The 19,161-nt window shown below is 34.9% G+C and overlaps 1 protein-coding gene across 11 annotated transcripts in view; it reads left to right on the top strand.

Annotated features, from left to right (window-relative positions):
* The window catches only part of PAM (peptidylglycine alpha-amidating monooxygenase), a 118,661-nt gene that overhangs the window by 87,783 nt on the left and 11,717 nt on the right, over nucleotides 1–19,161 (top strand). For 8 of the 11 annotated variants that reach the window (XM_064404926.1, XM_064404924.1, XM_064404917.1 and 5 more), the window contains 4 exons: nucleotides 7,650–7,955; nucleotides 12,664–12,793; nucleotides 17,804–17,920; nucleotides 18,286–18,358. In XM_064404926.1, the coding sequence (XP_064260996.1) occupies nucleotides 7,650–7,955; nucleotides 12,664–12,793; nucleotides 17,804–17,920; nucleotides 18,286–18,358 (626 nt within the window). The remainder of the gene's footprint in view (nucleotides 1–7,649; nucleotides 7,956–12,663; nucleotides 12,794–17,803; nucleotides 17,921–18,285; nucleotides 18,359–19,161) is intronic. The other 3 variants (XM_064404927.1, XM_064404928.1, XM_064404925.1) reach the window with 2 other exon arrangements.

Below are 19,161 nucleotides of genomic sequence, written 5' to 3'. Positions count from 1 at the left end.
TCACTGTTACTCCAGTAAACTCTGACATAGTTATTAAAATGTTGTGCTCCCATGGAGGTGATCCCAGGATGTTTTTTTGCACTTTCTTTTTATATACCTTTTATGTATTCTCAGTATTCTTAGCATACGTACTTGTAATTCTTTAAGCCTGATATCTTGACATAGTCCTGGTATTCTGCTAGGTAATAAAAAACCCAAGCATCATAAAGGCCTCACAGTTGGGGGCTGAAAAGCCTTACACTATCTTGAGAAACCAAAGCCCTCTCTAGAACACACTTTGTAAACTGGATTCAAGCCCCGTGTAGGGAAGTATGCTTTAAAATAAAGAAATGTCATGCCATTCATTTAAACTTCTCATTAAGGAACCTTTGTCAAATATACCAATCTACAAAGTCTGTAAAATTATATATGTGTGTGTGCAATATATTGTTTGTGTGCATTTCAACATATTCCACCTTAACGAATTATTGCACCTAAGGATCCTTCTTAAATACCAAGATAACTTGCTTATCCCTTAACTGTGTTTGGCTCATAATTCTAGAACCAGAGAAAAGGCAGAGGTACTTACTAACCTGGAGGTTAGAGATAGGGCCAAATAGACAGTATTTATTTTCAATACTCTTAAATTTAAGAATTTGCCTCAAAAGGGGAAAACAAAAAAGTCTGCTGTATCAAAGTATCTGCCTGCAAATAATGTATATATCATATTTGCCTGGTCATAAAGGTACCTCCTGGTCACACACAGGATGTTTATTATGTTGGTACATCCAGGTGTTATCATTGCTTTTACATTAAATTTTCAATTTCATAATCTTCACTCATTGGAGGCACATTAATAGACAATGCAAATATATAGAAATAAGAAGTAACCATCACAAAGTGAGCCAGCACTCTGCATGAAGTCAAAGCCAAATCCCTGATGTGTTAAAATTTAACTGAACTTGTCTCAATGAAACTGACCCCATTATATAGTTTCTGAAACAGCAGTGAAGATTTACTTTTCATAAGAAGTGAATTGTTGTAGGAAATGCAGTTGATTTAGACATTTGGTGTATTGGAAAGTTTCCTGTTCCTGCTGAAGCATCAAGTCCCTAGTAAAACAAATAATACAAATGTTTATTTTTGTTCAATAGAAGTTTGATTAAATTGTACTCAATAGATACAGAGGAGTAAAAATAATTTATTTGTTAGCTTTCATTATCTCTGTAATATGTCTTTACCTGTTGAAAAAACACTTAAATGTGTTTCATTCTGCTTGTTGATCACTTTCCAATGGCACAGTACAGTGTAGTGTAGTTCAGGTTTCTTTTGGTATGCAAAGCACTGAAGCAGCCCTTACTGCTGAGAAAGTTTGCTGATGGTATACCTGAAAACTTTACAAACTTGTGTATATAAACAAGAGGAGAGTAGCTTCTTAAAACAATGCAAGTATAAGACAGGGGATGGTTAATCGGATTTCCAGTATTTAATATTTTGACTGACCCCTGATTTGATATCTCGTTTTTAGTGTGTTAGGTATAACCATAAACTGAAGCAGAGGGGCCAAAGTTTTTCTACTAAAATTAATACAATAATTTGATTATATTTATATTATTATAAAATATATTTCATATATTAAACCTAATTAAATATGTTTGGCATGGCACTTTTAAAAGTACATTTTTCCTTCTGTCTGGCTTAGGGAACTTAAGCGTTAGTAGCAAAACAGTAACATATACTTTGCTTCTGATGATGGAATCTGTGGTGATTCAAAGTTGCAGTTGCTCTCAGCACTGGTGTTGGTACTATGAATACAATGGGATTTTTTCCCTTATCCCTCATTATTTTTTTGTTGCCATGAGACTAGGTTATTACAGTTGGAGTAATAACTGACTTAGTAATAATTTACTTTGGGGTTCAAGTGGGAAAGTTCAGTATAAAGGAACATAAGTTCTTTCTTTTGCAGTGTCCCAGATAGATTCATATGAGGTCCCTCTTTCACAGCCGAATGTGTTAACTGAAATCCCATTGAATCTCCTCTGTTCAAGGTAATATTGCAGTTTCAGTCAAGCATTCAGATGTTAGCTTCTATAAAGCTGAGCTTCACACCTGCTGTCCTAGTGGTGAGATAGGTTGCACAGGAAACACCTCATTGCAATTCTACCTTGTTGTTTTAGAGATTAAAATGTGTATAGTGAGAGGAGTAGCACACAACAGGAAGAAAATAATATGGCTCTGTAGTCTAAGGCAATTTGATGCTCTCTTATTACAGTGTGTTTTTCTCTAGACTCTTACAAGAGTTGCAGAGTGGTTCTAGGTAGCTGGGTCGTCTGATGAGATCAGTTTTCCCAGTCTTTTAGGATATACAAAGCAAAGAAATTAAGCTAAGCCTGCATATACAGAGCTTCTGCTGAAACTGACTAGAAATATGGCTTGAATGTAAGGTGTGGAATATGATACAAAGTACCCTGTAAATTCACACTCAGATGTTTCTGGGTGGACATCCAACATAAATGACCATTCTGTTCGTCTAGCAAAGTAACAGTAATCATGGACCTTAATTTTGCAGTACAGCCTGAAGTACTTTCATGCATGCATGTGTTTCATAAACAGACATGATGGAATAAAAATATTAGGAGAAATCTTTCTGTTCAGTTAAAATATTTCTTCAGGAGTTTCTGGAAAGGGAATCTTCGAATCAAGTTAAATATACATATATTGTGTAAGCCCATTGACTGTAGGAGGAACTTTCTTTGTAAGGAAGTGTAATATCATAATCTGTACCAAATGGGGTCTGATTAAAGGTTACACATAAACCTCCTATTTATTACCTACCCCATCTTTTAATTATTTTCAGTTGTATAGTATACTTGCATATGACTGCACACACATGCACATACACACAGAGAAGTATTTTGCATGACGTATTTGTTAGACAGCTGGAAATATTTTGCTAGGTCATAGCTGAATCTGTGAGTTGGGAAACCAAAATGTCTGTGTTGAATTGTGTACTTTCTGTAAAGTTTTGCATTTCTTAGAAAAGCTGGTTATAATAAAAATATATTGAATGGGGTATTTTTGCATCTGGGATAGAAATCTCTGATTGGTTTAAGTGAAAGAAGGAGATACAGCTTCTCTGCTCTCTGCCCATCTCTCTTTTGTTTCCTTAAGGGGAAAAAAAATAAGAGGGGGAAATGTGGAGGGAGGCCTGCAATATCTTGTGGGGCAGGTGTTGAAAGGAAGAGGAAAGGAGAATCAGCATGCAGGCTGGTCTTTAATTATTCAATACTGTGTTTTTGTGGTAATGTTACATGGCAAAGCCATGGAAACAGCATCAACCAAGAAGATAATGTATTTTGGGTTATATTTCTTTCTAAAATAAATGTTTTATATAATTTACCCTTGCTGGTTTGTATATGACTGTGAGAAAAGAGAGGAGTTTGCTTTGGTAGGTGATTAAAAATCCTTAGGAGAAGCTTGCAACAAAAGAGAAATTTGTGTTCCAGTATTGATGTGGGATGTATAGAATGAAGTGTTTGAGACATTTTTAGATTAAGGCCAGACATACAAGAAAATCTTCAGATGTTTTCAGGCTTTGACAACACGTTGAGGGCTCAGATTTAATGAGATGTCTTAAAGAGAGTACAAAAGTGAGATAAAAGTGACTGGATTAAACCCTGGAAGAAAATGCTGCTAAAAGATACTAGGAGTGATATATACTGCTGAGAAATTATAATTAGGGAGATTCAGAAGAGCAGAGGATTTGCTTGCTCTCTCAACACTGAATGATCCTGCTCAAAGTTGTAAATAAAAGATGAGCCTTTGATTTGGTTAGGATAAGTTTATTCATAATCTTTATAAAAGCATCTTCAGCACAGTAAAAAAGAACCATCAGATCTAAGCAAAAAAAAAAAAAAGGCAATTGGTATAAATTGCATATCTAAGCAGGAAAAGTGTGTAACAAACATGGAAAGAAGCCATTTTAAATTGAATGTTTCGGTCTTCACTGTCTGACTCTTGATTTACATTCTCTGCCAATGTTATGATTTTGTTTGTAAGACTGTAAACCAAAGCATTGTTCTGTAAAAGTTTTGATAGTGTAGAGCCACCACAGGAAGTTTAAATTTACTGGAATATGCTTGTGGATTGTTTCAGTCTTGAGAGGCTGGTCTTGACAGCTATCACTTCTTCCAGAAAAATAAGCGGCAGGTGTTTGTAGCCAATCATCTTTTCCATAGAGGAAACTGCTGATAGCTTGCACATAAGAAATACAAGTGTCTTCTTTGAAAGTGACCTTATCAGGCAGCTTCCCAGAGACTGCACTGCTAGATTTCAGTTTCTTCAGTGAGATCAAGTTGTTGATTCACCCATGTCTTTGTCTAGTTATACTCAGGAGTTCTAAAGGCCAGGCTGTCTCATCACAAACAAGACCAAGCACTGACCGATGTTCCTTTCCTAGTGAGTATGTTCAGGCAAACAACACCTCCAACTATTCCAGCTGGTACAAGACCACTGCAAAGCAGTAACACAAGATCATGCTTTGATGTTTGCTGGATATTGCTTTACACAGAGCAGCTTTTACTCAAAATCAACATGAGTCTGCTCTTTTCTGGTTATGTTTAGTACATTTGAACTATTTCTTAAAATTACACTGCTTTCAAATTATTGGAATCTGCCTGGACATCACAAGCAAAGCTGAAAAAAGTTAGATGCACATACAGAGTGTGGAATTTGGGGTAGATTCAGACATTGGCTAATCACAAAATTAAATTCTTCCCTTTAATGTCTTTTGTGCCTTCTAAATACTCTGAGTGCCTTCTAAATACTCTGTCCAATGCCAGGACATTGACAGGACACTTCAGTGTTTGTGCCAGAAGTTTGGAGATACTGGTCACATATGTGGACTTGCTGGATGTTTTTTGATCTTCATGTGTGTTGAGATTCCATATTCATTTTCTCAAACACATTCATTTAAGGAAAGGATCACATTTTCAGGGCACCTGCACTTCTGACCACTTCTGTTCTCTGATGCACACCCTTTTCCATACATTCAGACATTTCCTAAATATTTTTAACTGCTGTGGTTACAAAACCTCTGCTTAATGAAAGCTCTAACAGGACAAGCTCAGCTTGGAAAATGCCTCATTTATGCCCATGGATAGTGGCTGTAGTACTCAAACTGCCCTACTCTATACACCAGTGTTTGAAGGTTTGTCATATATCTTATGGTCATAGGCTCAGCTCGAGGAGAAAACCAAAACAGATCACCCTACTGAGACTTGAATTCCCAGTTAATAGCTTCCATAAAGATGACTGACTTTTCATGAAAGCATCCTGTCCTAAAAATTATTCCCTGGGCATTTAATGTTTTTAAGTTGAATTCTACTGCTCTCTTTTCTTTTTGTCCTCTACTGAGCCCTGTCTTTTAACGTTTTCTTTTGAAGCAGCTAATATTAGACACATAAACAAAAGAACTTTTTTTGTCTTCTTTTTATTTGTTGATTCAACAAGCAATATCTATTTCAGTGACCGGATTCATTATTCTGTGACAACACTTGCACACCAGAGATAAAAAGCAGCACTTTTGGCTGGAGCATGAAGCTGTCAAACTTCTTCACTCAAGCAGAATAAGCATTTAAGCTGTTAAGAGTTCTTTGTAACAACTGTAGTATGTTGTTGTCCTTTTGCAGACTATAATTACAAGGCAGTTGATTGGACAGTTGATACGCAACTAGGAGAGGGTGACCTGTGCAAGGGTCATTAAACTTGCTTTAAAAAGGCCTGCAGTTTAAAAAAGCGTCAGGCTTCTTTGTTTAGGGAGACTTCTCCTTCTAACATTAAGGAGAGCAGTGCTTTTACCACTCAGACCTCTCACTGGAAATGATTGCTTATAGGTCATCTACAGGTCTCCAGCCACAGATGAAACCAAAACATTTGTTTTGTATGACATTAATGTAATTTTTTAAATGTTGGGAAGAAAAAGGCCAGTATACAGTATTTTAATACCAAATGTTTCCTTAGTAAAGGAAATTTCAGCTGCATTTCTGCTTCAGCACCAGTTGATGATTACTTTAGTAATTAAAAATCTTTCTCAATATAGATATGGTTTGTATCCAAAACTCCTGTGATATACTTTTGAAATGCTTGGATTTGTTTTGAATCAGTAGTTGGAGTTGTTAAATAACAGTATTAAGAAAATGGAGTGCTCTAGCTTTAAGGATTGCATTGAAAGCAAATAATTTCTATTTGTTGTATAGCTTAATGATTTTGTCTTTTGTCTAATTTGCTTTGGTAATATCATTGAAATTGACCCTGTTACTTCAGTAATTATTTTCTGACAGACTGTGTCATCTGGGATATTTCATTTCCAAGAGCAAGGAAGGCAATTCTACCCAAAGTCATTGAAGAGGGACTGTTTAATAACATGACAGATCCTCTAGGGATGATTTTCAGAAGACTTAATTTCCTCTGTCCCAGGCTGCAAATGATGATTTCTGGTTCTGAATGGTTTTTGTTTGTTTGTGGTTGGGTTTTTTTTGGTTTTTTGTTTTTGGGGGTTTTTTTTAGGGGTGGGGGAGGTGTTTGCTTTTTTATTTATTTCTTTGGTTTGTGTGGAAGCTTCATTATTTATAGTTTCACTTTTCTAAAAGATGTCTTATATAGCCCATCATAAAATAATACAGTTTTTAAATTACAAGTGATTTGCATTTGAAATAAAAGGATGTCTACTTGCAGTAATCTTAAAGCATATTGAATGTCTCTTTCCACTCAAATGATATAGTGGTATTTAATAGAACTGATAATAGTTTCAGGCAGCCAAGATACTAGGTTAATAAGTTCTGTTTTCATGATTTTTTTTGCTGTGAGCTATTGTTCTGGAATGTACTGAAATGTTTGTTGAATGCCTAAGAAAATTACAGTCATAACTTTATTGCTAGCAAGCACATTGAGAAGATAGTTTTCCCTCCACTGCCAGATGATGTCATGACTAAAGAGTGTTACTATTTGGAGTAAAAGGAGGAGTAGAACCGAGACTGAATAAATAAAAGCAAATATAATAGATCATGTCTTTTTTTTTTTAAGTGGGTGCTATGGAATCTGCTTGTAAATGGGAAATTTGGTATTCTTACAGCTTAAGCTCCTTATACAATGACAGACTTCAAAAAATATGTTTTAAAAAGTATCATGATTGTCTATTACTAACTTTGTAAGTGAAAAATTCCATAAAACTATAGAATTTTTCCCTCTTTGATTTATAACTCTGCAGTAGCCTGGCAAATCCAGATAATTTCATCATAAATATTCTTTTACTTAGATGTGCACACTTTTTCCTTTCCCTTTTGCTTTCATTTTCCCTTCCTCTTTTTCTCCTGTTCCTTGTTCCCAAGAACATCTCCAGAGGTGATGATTTTTTGATGCCAGAATATCAGGTACAAGTTAGCATCTATATGTAATTTAAATTCTGTAACAATTTGATTGTTATCTTTTCATACTAGAAACCTGGCTCATTCAGTTCCTGAGGCTGAAACAGTTCCTCTTTGCTACTTTTGTCAATAAGCGTTTGAATAACTTTGTTACATTATACCTTGATGAAGCCTTCTAAAACAACTCCATCTGTTATAATTTGCTTATTTTCTCTCTTACTCTTATGTTTTCTCTTTTCTGTACAGGTGATTTCTATTCACTCCTTTCTAAGCTGCTAGGAGAAAGGGAAGATGGTGTACATGTGCATAAGCCTAACCCTACAGAAAAAGCAGAATCAGATCTAGTAGCAGAGATTGCTAATGTAGTCCAAAAGAAGGATCTTGCCGGAGAGATCGCAAATCATGATGAAAGGGGCAATACTATTCTTGTGAGAGACAGAACTCAAAAATTTCGCAGACTAGAGTCTACCTTGAGGTCACCTGTGAACAGACATTTCTCTTTACAACAGTCTAAACATGGTGAGGGAGTCTGGGAAAAAGAACATAAAGGAGGTGGGTTGGGGTTAATTTTATACAATGAAATGCAATGCAAGAGCTGTGATCCACATTAGCAAAATCTGAAGGGATTTTCAGTGGAGACTTGGAAGTATTTTATATGATGTTCCTTCTAATTATTGCAATGTTCTCCCTCTGATGTAGTGGTATTTCACTGGGGTTCTTTCCCCTTCCACGTGTGAATAAAAATTGTGTGCTGATGGCACAACACCAGTACTGCAGTACAGTATTATTTTCTACTCTTACAACTTTTACTTAATGATTTTATTTTGGTTATACTAAAACAAGGTACACATAGGATATAGTAGTCACAGGAAGTGAAGAATACAAGTAATACAAGTAACTACCGTAAAATGGTCACTGGAATAATCAATAAAATTTATGAGTTTGCTTACTACCGTAATCTATCACAATTTTATAAAATTTATTGCTGTAATTCTATCAGATATTTTTCTCTAATTCAGAAAGAGTGCTAGGTAATCCTGAAAAATTCTTCAGAAGTAACATTTTCTGCATATTGATTTCAAATTGGGCTTGACTCTCCAAATATTATTGTACAGGTGATTTTGTTGTGCTAGAAATATAATCTATTCCCTTCAGGTTTCTATGACAGCAGAAACCATGGAATTACTGTGTTTGTTTTACTTGCATTTTGGTCTCTGTGATATCGACTGTCCGTACCTTACTTGCTAATGTGGAAAGCCAGATAAAGCAGCATGTGAAAAGTATCTCATAAAATAAGCTGATATGTGTGCATGAAAGCCATCTGTATCCATAAGCTGTATGCACACATACCAGCTTTTATGTTGTAACCACCCAGATTGATATTTCCAAATACTTTTGTACACATATATGTATCATCCATCAACCATTTGATTTTTATTTCTGTTCATAATGTTAGCATGTATTATCTCTGCTTATAAGTCCTGGGTTTGTTTTTAAAAGAAAACCAAAAGTGAGGACTTGCCAATGTTACATTGTCTGATCTAGTTTAATAAGAGCCTGTCACATTATTGTCATAGGGACAAAAAGCAGGCGGAATGATACTATGTGCCTGATATATGTGTAAATCATAAATAATTCCATAAACCTGACTGGAATTAAATGTTCAAGAAAGTAATGTGGCTAGCATTTCTTTCGTGTGGATAGTTTGTTCAGTTTAGACTAATAACATGTGATGCACACAAAGAAAGAAGAAAATTCCTTTCTATTTTCACTGATGCAGAACAGGGAATGTCAGTGAGCTGAATAAATGTCAGTTTGACATACCTTACAGCATGACTTCTAACTATGGAAAGTATTTTCTTGGATATGTCAGTAGCCATATATTCATTTGGGGGTAACTTGTTGGTAGGGGACTAATTAATAAATGAACTTTCAGTTATGCAATTTTGAGGTATAGAAAAAAAGGAAACTGACATTTTCTTAATTAGCATTTTTGGGGGTGGTTTTTTATGTTTGTAATACCTTTAATCACAGAATTCCTGACCTGCAGAAGCTGTCACTACCATCTTTTAGTAAAAGAACTTTTGTAGCAATAAAATATTTAAGCATATATTTAGTTTCTTTTTAGGGAAGTATTTACATATTTAAAACAAAATCTTCCATAAGAGAATTTTCCTCCTCAGGGGAAGAAGTAAAGTTGTCTTGATTTAATGAAAAATGTATCCCCTTTGCTAGACCTTTACTGCATTGAATTGAAAAAAATCTCAATTTCCTTAGGGCAAGACTCTGCTATTAAATTAATTTCCTTTAACTGTTTAAAAATCACCAGTATTAAAATAGTTTAATATTTTTAATCTTGCGAATATTCTAATTTTTAACAGGTAATTGGCCTGAAGTACCAAATACCTGAAATACCAAGTGGCTAGTAAAGTTGTTATAAATGTTCAAACTTTAATACTACTGCTCTTGCTGCACTGTGGTTAGCTTGTTAACCTAGACTGGTCAGTAATCTGTCAGGTTGTTTAATATCACTGCAACTGGTACAATTATAACCTCTAAATATGTCGAAGAGTGTAATTCTCCAATTTTCAAAACTCCTTTGTGTATTGCTTAATTAAATTTGTCAAGACTTAAATGAGTGCTGTGATGGCACAGAGTGCAACATGACTTAAAGTTCATAAAGTTAAAAGCTAGAATGATCTTCCAGGAAATTCTGGATATTAAATTACAATTGTGTCAGTAAATAAGGCTGTCATCTTTCACTTCTTTAGAGACTTAATTGCATGTTCTAAATTTAGGTAATTTCTTCCTTTTTTTTCTTTTTTAATGAAAGGAACTACTCCAAGTTGAAAACTAGAAGATCTAGTACCTAGTTTAGAGATCTCATTCACAAGAAAACCTGGTGATCTTGTTTTTTCTAAATAATTATAAATTACTTCGCTGGGGAAAGTAATTTTCATTAGTCTTATACGAAACTGTTCCGTGGACCACTTATTCTTGTAGGGAAATAAGTAATAAGTCTTAGATAAAGGAATTCTAAACCTAGTGAGTTTTTGTAAAAAGCTAGTTGCCATGAGATAAACCTGTATAAAGGACTTTCAGAATGGATTGCAAAGGAAAAAGACAATACTCATTAACAAATTTTGGAAAAATATGATAAAATCTAAAGATTGCATTGCGTCTAGAACTCTTGTGATTAGATTGTATTTCACTGTACATTCATTTTATTGCTTTGATCTATCAGAAATCTTTTATTTCTTTAAGTATAAACATTTTCTATTTTACAGAGTGTGTTTTCTGAGAGACTAAATAGAGACCAAAATAGATGTCCTATGTTTAGCCTTTTATTCTTGCTAGCTTTTTAAAAAAAGGTCAGAGGCCTCTGTAACATGAAATATAGACAAGCTTACTGGAGTTTAACATCAAGTGATAATGGATGAGCAAGTGAGGAAGCAGACGAGAATTTCCATTCTCGTATTCCTTCCACATCAAAACTTTTGTGAATATACTTGGCACTGCACCTGCTGTGATCAACTCAACTCTACAGAAGTATGAATATGTATAATTGTTTTTAACAGCTTTTCCTGTAGCTTGCAACTTTTGTTCAATTAAAATTCCCATGGGGTAGGATTTCTTGTTTTAGAAGTTTCTGATTACTGTCCTGGATACACTGCAGCTGCTGATAGCTTTTAAGTTTCTTTTAGGTCACCTACTCTAGCTTATGATATCGCAGTCCAAACAGGTAAAACATCTCCTAGTCTGCAGTAGGTGTTCAGCACCTACTGATGAAACACTGGTTTCATATTTCTCTTGGATAGGTTGTAAAGAATGATTTCCCCTCCACTTCATTCCTGTTGTTCCTTCTCAGACTACATCTCTTTCAAGTGAAATGCAAGGGGAGGGTATTATCAGGACAGATGGGTTGCACCGGTGGCTTAAAGATTTATACATGGTTTCCCATTAATTTTGATTTTAATTGGAAAATCACTTCCAGGTGAAGGTGGACCCTCTCAGACTCTTTGGGTGCTGTGTTCTAAGGACTGTGATCTGCCTTCCTTCAAAGCAGGATGCCCTGGCACTTTGTGAATTTGGAAATCTTTTTCACCTGCCTAGATGATACCCCAGTGATTGGTGTTTAGGATCAGAGCAGAAATCACAAACTTTGGGTGAACTGAAAATTGCAAAGTAAAGCATGGTTGCTTTCAAACACGCTGACTGTTAGTGAAGTGGCTCCAGTTTCACATAACTTCAAAGAAATTGGTTCTTATTTGCCATCAGTTTGGCTGTATGTGCCTACATGCTGATTATGCATTGTAGAAATACCTGAATTACGCTCAACAAATCAATTTCTGAAAGGAAGCAGTCGTGGATTTCCTAACATGTAGAACAAATTCTAGAATTCTTCTTTTTCATTTCTTTCTATTTTATCAGAATTAGTGAGATGTCTTTTGCCATTTTTTATTTTTGATAATCTAGTTCAATTTGTCTCAATATGCTGCCAGAGCCACACAAGAGCAATCTCTTCCAAAGAGTATTTAAGTAGGTCATCTGTGAGAAATTAATCCTTACAGTCAACTCTCGGCCACTTTTCAAATACTGAACAGTTTTTGCCTTTCATCCTTGTCAGTCTGCTTTTACATAAGAGAGATTGAAGAGACCATACTTTTATCTTTTTAATGCTAAAACTAAATTTCTCTCCCTTAGCTGAGTTTTACAGTTTTACAATTTAGGACAAGTACAAGAAGTCTTCTGTTCTTAGTGTTAAAAGCTTTAATAGAAAAAGAAACCAAATATGATTCACCTTCCACATGTTTGATTTAGTGATTCGTGGTATTTACTATGTATTTTTTAATCAAACACTGATAGTTAATAATAAAATTTTCTTGCTGATTTCAATTGTGTATTTTTGTAATTCTTCCATGTAGTAAGTATTTACAGAGCTTCTAAAACTTCTAGAGTATTTACACACATCCTTATAAGTTGGAGAAAATAATGGAATCAAAACCAGTTTTTACATTTCTGTCATCTACACATAGCAGGATGCCAGTGCTTGTGCATGCTTTACTATGTTAAAACTATGTTTGGAATTGAATTGCAATGCATTTAATGGAAATACTGCATGTAAGAAAATGTCCACCTAATTCCCAATAGTTTGTACTAAATGCCAGTTAACCATAATTTGATTTATTTAGAAATATGCTACATTATTATCTTTTTGGTTTTTCTTTTTTTTTTCTTCTTTTTTTATTTATTTGGTCAGATTTTCACATAGAAGAGGCCGTGGAGTGGACTGGACTAGACCTCAAACTAGGCCAAGTTTCTGGGTTGGCTCTGGACCCTGAAAATAACCTAGTTGTCTTCCACAGAGGTGATCATGTTTGGGATGAAAAGTAAGTAGAGACCCTTGCCGAATGGTGAATTAGAAGGTTGTGTGCTCTTTATATACCTTCTCAAGAAAAGACAGATTGAAGTTCTTTTTCCATTTAAAAATTCAGTTCTTTGGCTGAAAGTGCCTTTCAGAGACTCAGAACAGAAATGGTGACTGACAATTCAAGATGATGAGTTATTAGATCTTTAGACAGTAAGAATGTGTCTCCAGAGGAAAAGAACATAGCACATTAGGTCCTTAAACTGTATGACCACATTAGTATGATATTCACTGAGATTAATTATCCCTACCTCTCCATGTCTCTTAGCAGGCATAATTAGCCTGGGTGAATAATGTTTTAGTATGGTATACTACAGTTAGTACTTGGGTTTAAGACATGCAAAGCTATGTCCATTCTTCTTTCTGTTTATGTACACTGAAAAAAAAAGGGATTATTTAAAGGTACTCTCTCAAAACAAACTTTGTTCTATTCATTTGATAAAATTTACTACATTTAGCATCACTCAAAAAATGTCCGAACTCTGGAATGGTGATCTAGTGTTTGTAAAATTATATAGTCAGAGGTATATTATTTTAAGAACAGAACATTCTAATAAAGAGTACAATCTTTATTTTTGCAGTGTTCTTATGTCTTTGATTTTTAAATTTGTGTATGTATTTATACGGATACTTCTGAAATTGAAAGAGAATACTGGGGGAAAGCAGTACAAGCCTGTAACATGTTATGCGGTACCCTTTTTAAATACACCCTTTTAAAAACATTTCCTCTTTTTATTTTGTCCTCTTTTTCAGTATCTGTTCTCTCTCTCTATATATATATATAGCCATAAGGCTAAAGGGTAGGGCTGTTTTCAAATCCTGATGAATTCATTTAAAGATAACATCATGTCAGAAATATAGGACACTATTCTGAACATTATGATAACAAATTATACTTAGAATAGTGTTTCATGAAAGAAAATAAGTTATTTAGGTTTTAAGGTAAATAACATAATGCAGCAGATAAGGCAATCATTTGTTTCTCATATAGTATTCTCATGCATCAGTGATATCTCCAGCTCAAGTGTATATAAATACAAACTAAATTATGCATTATACAATTTATACAACTTGTATTACTCAGACTTCAAGTATTGTGTAAGAGCTGGTTTTTCATCCTCCTACTCAGGAGCATAAGTGCTGTTCTTTATGTTGTTGAATAACAAATTGTAAAAATATTTGAAAATAGGCTGGTCCTTATAAAATACCGATTTTTGAGTGTCTGGCTATTGTAGTATACCAACAATCCAGAGCACAAACTTGAGTTTTGAGATCCAGCAGTATTGGGAAAGCCTACAGGTTTTAAACAAAACAAAACAAATTCCCTAAAACAGCAGTTGTGCATGATGAATCAGCCATGTTGAGAGACAGAACTTCAGCTTCATTATGCTGTGGCTGCAGAAGAAGATTGGAGTTGTGATATATAGCCTGGAAATCCATGTATGTACCACTAGTACTCAGTAACACTACACATGGGCTTCCATAAAGATAACTAATCATTAAATCCTAGTACTTGACGGGTTTTGTTCCTAAGTCTTACATTTTTTCTTCTTCTTTTTGTGGAGCATAGTTAATCAATGTATAGAAAATCTAGTGTTGATAGGGACCCTTAAGTCACCTGAACTAGAACTCTGAAGGCCTTTTATATAGAGGATGATTATTTTAAAATGTGATTTTGAAAACATGGCTGTTGTTAAGCTCTTGATCCACATCTTGTGGCATGGAGGAGAAGCACACAGAAATGTGCTCACCCAACAAGCCTTCCCTTTTAACCTTTGGGTACATACATGGGCATTAAGTTTGAGGTCCCTTTCATGTGTTTTGATGAAAAGGGAGGGAGTAATGGGTATTCTCATTTTCAGGAAAAAAAAAGTTATTTGGAAGGGGTTTATCATGACAGTTGTATGAGGGAGGCATAAGAAGTTTTCAGACTTTTAAATTAACTTTTATCATTAGCTGCAAATACACAGTTAATCAAATATTCCTTACCAAATTGTAAACATGATAAATCAATAGCCTGAAAGCCCAGAATATATTTTCTGTTTCAATGATTCACCAGCTTAGTATAGAAGCAAATAAAACAAAAACAATCTATGTTGTTAGGCTATGCACAAATATTTCCAATTCATTTCTAACAAATGCCACAAAAGCTGAATCTTCATTCAGCTTAATATAGCTGGTTGAATGATCTATGCTGTTGCAAAAGTAACTTCAGTGTACTTTAGAGCACAAAGTTTATGCAGTGACAAGCAGTGTAATACAGTAGCAGCTTTGCAGTGGCTGCAGCATTCCTTCAGCATATGATTTTTAAAAAAGAATCCTCTTAAATAATTAAGGTTCTTCTACAGCATCGTCTCTTCAGTTTCCGGACAGTCTTTGCTATATGCAGCATGTATTGTGTAGAATGAAAAAAAATTAAAACTATTCAGCTGGCTAAGCAGTTAATCAGCTGGAAGTTATTTTGCATTTTGTGATGAAAAATGTATGCTATTTATCCAATTTATAAAGAACTTAATAGGGAATATCAGTTGCATTCTTGTTAGTGCATTCTTATCAAGGTAGGTAGGCTGAGCACAGTACCACAATCGTGGTGGATATTGATCAAGAATAGACCTCAGGATTGTGCTTTCAGAGGTTATGAGATCAGGTGGTCTGTCTAAATTTACTATGTAGCCCACAAGAAGGATACTAGATTTAGCAAGAAATTATTTGCATTACTGTGAAGTGGCCAGATGAGAAGAAGAAATATAACTGTAGAATTACATTGGAGTTTGAAATTAGAAATAGTAGATATGCAGTGGATTTTGTTTATCCTTCAGTATCAAGATGCAGGACCTATCAGGAAACCATGTTTTAGAGCAATATGACTACTGTCTTTAGTTGTTCTCTTTGTGTGGTTTTAGTCTTGCTGCTTTTAAGATGGAAGTAGTCAGCATTGTTTGTGTTCTTATTTATCAGTTAAAACAAAGGAACATTGCCTGGAAATTAATCTCAAGCAATGGGAAGAATAAAGTGACTGTGATTTTGTAGCATTCTAGTCATTCTTCTCGAAAATAAGTTTGACAGGAAGAAGATGAATGGAAGATCACTCCCATAAACTCAGGTTCACTAGAATTTCTCTGCATACCATACAGTCTCTTTTACACTGAAATCACTTAGTTCCCAGAAGAGCTGGGAATAGCAGGAAATACTTAGGCATCTAGACAGCACCATTACTAGGACCAAAATCATAACAAGGAAAGCCAATAATTATTTTAAGTAGTCTAGGTAGTCAGTTCTGCAGGTACAATCACGTTTTCGATGGGGCTTGTTTTGTACAATATCTGCCATCACTAAGATGCTTTTCTTTGGTTATTTGTGTAAATTTTCTGCCGTTATCTTTGTAGATTAAAAATAAGATCAGTTCAGTCTGTCCATTTTTGATGCTACAGTTTGGTAATCCATAGCTAGAACAAGCCCTTATGAGTGTTAGACCCCTTTTAAAATAAAACTTCAAAATGAAGGGAACTTGTCATGGCAGATTACTGTCATGAATGGTAAAGAATATAACAGCACCTACTGAATCATGTTCAAACAAGAAGGTACAACACCAGTACAGGCCTTTGTGTGTCATTACCATTTATCCTTTGTCTTCCTCTACATGATGGCAGAACTCTGGGGAGAGTTTAGTAACTTTCACTTTTGGTTGAACCATTCAGAGTCAAAAGGATTATTTTGACATCAGACATTATTTCTACCAGAAACTCAATAGTTACAGATAGTTACTATATGCAATGGCAGTATCTAAATACTATTTTTTAATTATAGCCTATGCAGAAACTTAAACACAGTCCGTATTGATTTTTCTGGTTATATATAAAGCCAATATTGCTTTTCCACATTAAAAATTTTAGACATACAAATATTTAATGTTATGGAGATGTGAGACTGTTAGAGCTATACAACATTTAGTTTTAATGGCTTTATTCATAGCCTTCTCTGTGACTACAAAGTATATTCTTGTTTACCAACATGCTTCAATCATTGCTGGATTTCTCTTAGGATTAACAAATGGATTTAAAAATAAAAAGTGGGAGCAGGGAATGGACTTTGTATTCATGCATTTTTCATTCACATAAAACACCATGCTCTAACATTTAGCCTGAAATGTTGTTAAAAATATTTTACACTCAGTTGATCTTCACTAAAAGCTGAACACATATTTTAACAGGTTAGAGTAAGAGACAATGTCTCTGTAAGGATACAGACAACTATATATTTATTTTTTGGAAGCATATGATAATTTCATTCCTAGTAAATGTCCTCTGGAAAGTTTATCCTGATTCTTAATGTATTAAATAATGACACATACAAATGTTTTTTATGAATATATTCCATGTACTCTGAAAATTGTGTGCAATTTTGTGGGATTAGGAGGAATGTACATAATATTCTATAGTCTTGTGTAAGCACACTGTGAAAAGAATAAGAACCATAAGAACTGAATCTTGTAGTAGTAAGCTCTAGCAACATACTAAACTGCATATGAAAAAAGCAGAAGACACACAAACATGCACAGACTGCCTTAGCTGGTACAAAGTCTACCTGGTCTTACTGGCAGGTATGCCCTGGTGATTCCCTATACTTTTTTTCTTAGGCTGTATTGTTGAATTTCTCATTTCTGGGTTGTCATGCATGAAATTATTAAACAAAAATAATTTGAAAAGGGTTTTTTACTTACTTGCTTTAGGACTATCTTTAATTGTTGTTCTGCTGATTCGGTGCTCCTTTAAACCTCAGTAGAAAATGCAGACATACAACACTATTAACTCTTATAATCATACAGTGATGTTATATAGTTCATATTTAATGAAAAAGAAGCCAATAACCCCACACTGGAACTGAACTACGAAACTTGGCTTTAAGTTGTGTGTATATTGTTCATCAGTAGAACCTTCTAATGCTGGCTTTCTATTCCACTCTTTTTGTACAGTTCTTTTGACAGCAAATTTGTCTATCAGCAAAGAGGACTTGGACCCATTGAACAGAACACAATTATTGTCTTGAATCCAAGTAATGCAAAATTGCTTCATTCCACAGGCAAAAATATGTAAGTTGGGTTTTTTTTTTCTCTTGCTAATTGAACTAATATTTCCATACATTTTATGCCAAAGAGTCCCTAAACTAATTTTTGTGTGTTTTATATTCTGTTTGTGCATTTATATACAATTGTGTAATTGTAGCCTGAGTATCTTCAAGTAAATAAATAATTATTTAGATCAACTGAATTTCATAACTGAGACACTATTGTCAAGAAAATTCTAAGCTGTAAAGCTGTATTTTTCATTAAATGTACATGTAGTTAGTATGTACCATGTTTGTTTTTGGTCTATAGATAAAAAATGAAATCTTCACATCTATATAATTCTCCAGAAAAATGATTTTAACTTCATTCTTCTACATTTGTTCTTGCAGATTTTATTTACCACATGGTTTGAGTGTAGATAAAAATGGTAACTACTGGGTCACTGATGTAGCTCTTCATCAGGTATGTTTCTGGAGCTTTAGTATCAGGACCATAATATTTTGCTAAAAAAATATTTTTTATTTTCCTAGAGATTTGATATACATTGCTTATCTAGGCCTGTTTAGAACAACATTAAGAATGTGCCTACAGAAATTCACCCCTGTGCACTTCATGGAATATAGTTGTGTTGAATAATTTGCTACAAGGATATAGCTTGTAGAAATAATAGAATCATAGACTCTGACCATAGAATCATGGTCTCAGTTGGAAGGGACTGTAAAGATTATCTCATTCCAGCTGCTCTGCCATGGGCAGAGACACTTTCCACTAGGCCAGGTTACTCAGAGCTCCATCCAATGTGGCCTGGAACACTTTCAGAGGTAGGCAGCCTCACCAGTGGCATCACCAACCTTGTGGTAAAGAGCTTCCTCCTAATATCTAATCTAAACCTACTCCCTGTTTGAAGTCATTCCACTTGAATGGGGAATTCTATTACTATGTGCATCTGTAAAAAATCCATTTCTGTCTTTCTTGTGGGCTCCATTCAGGAACTGGGAGGCCACAATTAGGTCACCCAGAAGCCTTTTTTTCTCCATGCTGAACAGTCCCAGTCCTCTCAACCTTTCCTCATATTAGAGGTGCTCCATCCTTCTGATCACCTTTGTGTCCCTCCTGTGGACTCTCTCCAACAGCTCCGTGTCCTTCCTGTCCTGGGACCCCAGGGCAGGAGGCAGCTCTGCAGGTGGGGTCGCACCAGAGTGGGGAAAAGGGGCAGAATCCCCTCCCTCCCCTGTTACCCACTGGGCCCTGGATGCAGCCCCGGA

Source organism: Passer domesticus, chromosome Z, assembly GCF_036417665.1.
Source record: "Passer domesticus isolate bPasDom1 chromosome Z, bPasDom1.hap1, whole genome shotgun sequence".
In the NCBI taxonomy this organism is placed as follows: domain Eukaryota; kingdom Metazoa; phylum Chordata; class Aves; order Passeriformes; family Passeridae; genus Passer; species Passer domesticus.
Note: the sequence above shows the minus strand (reverse complement) of the source record. Positions and strands in the feature narration are given on the sequence as shown.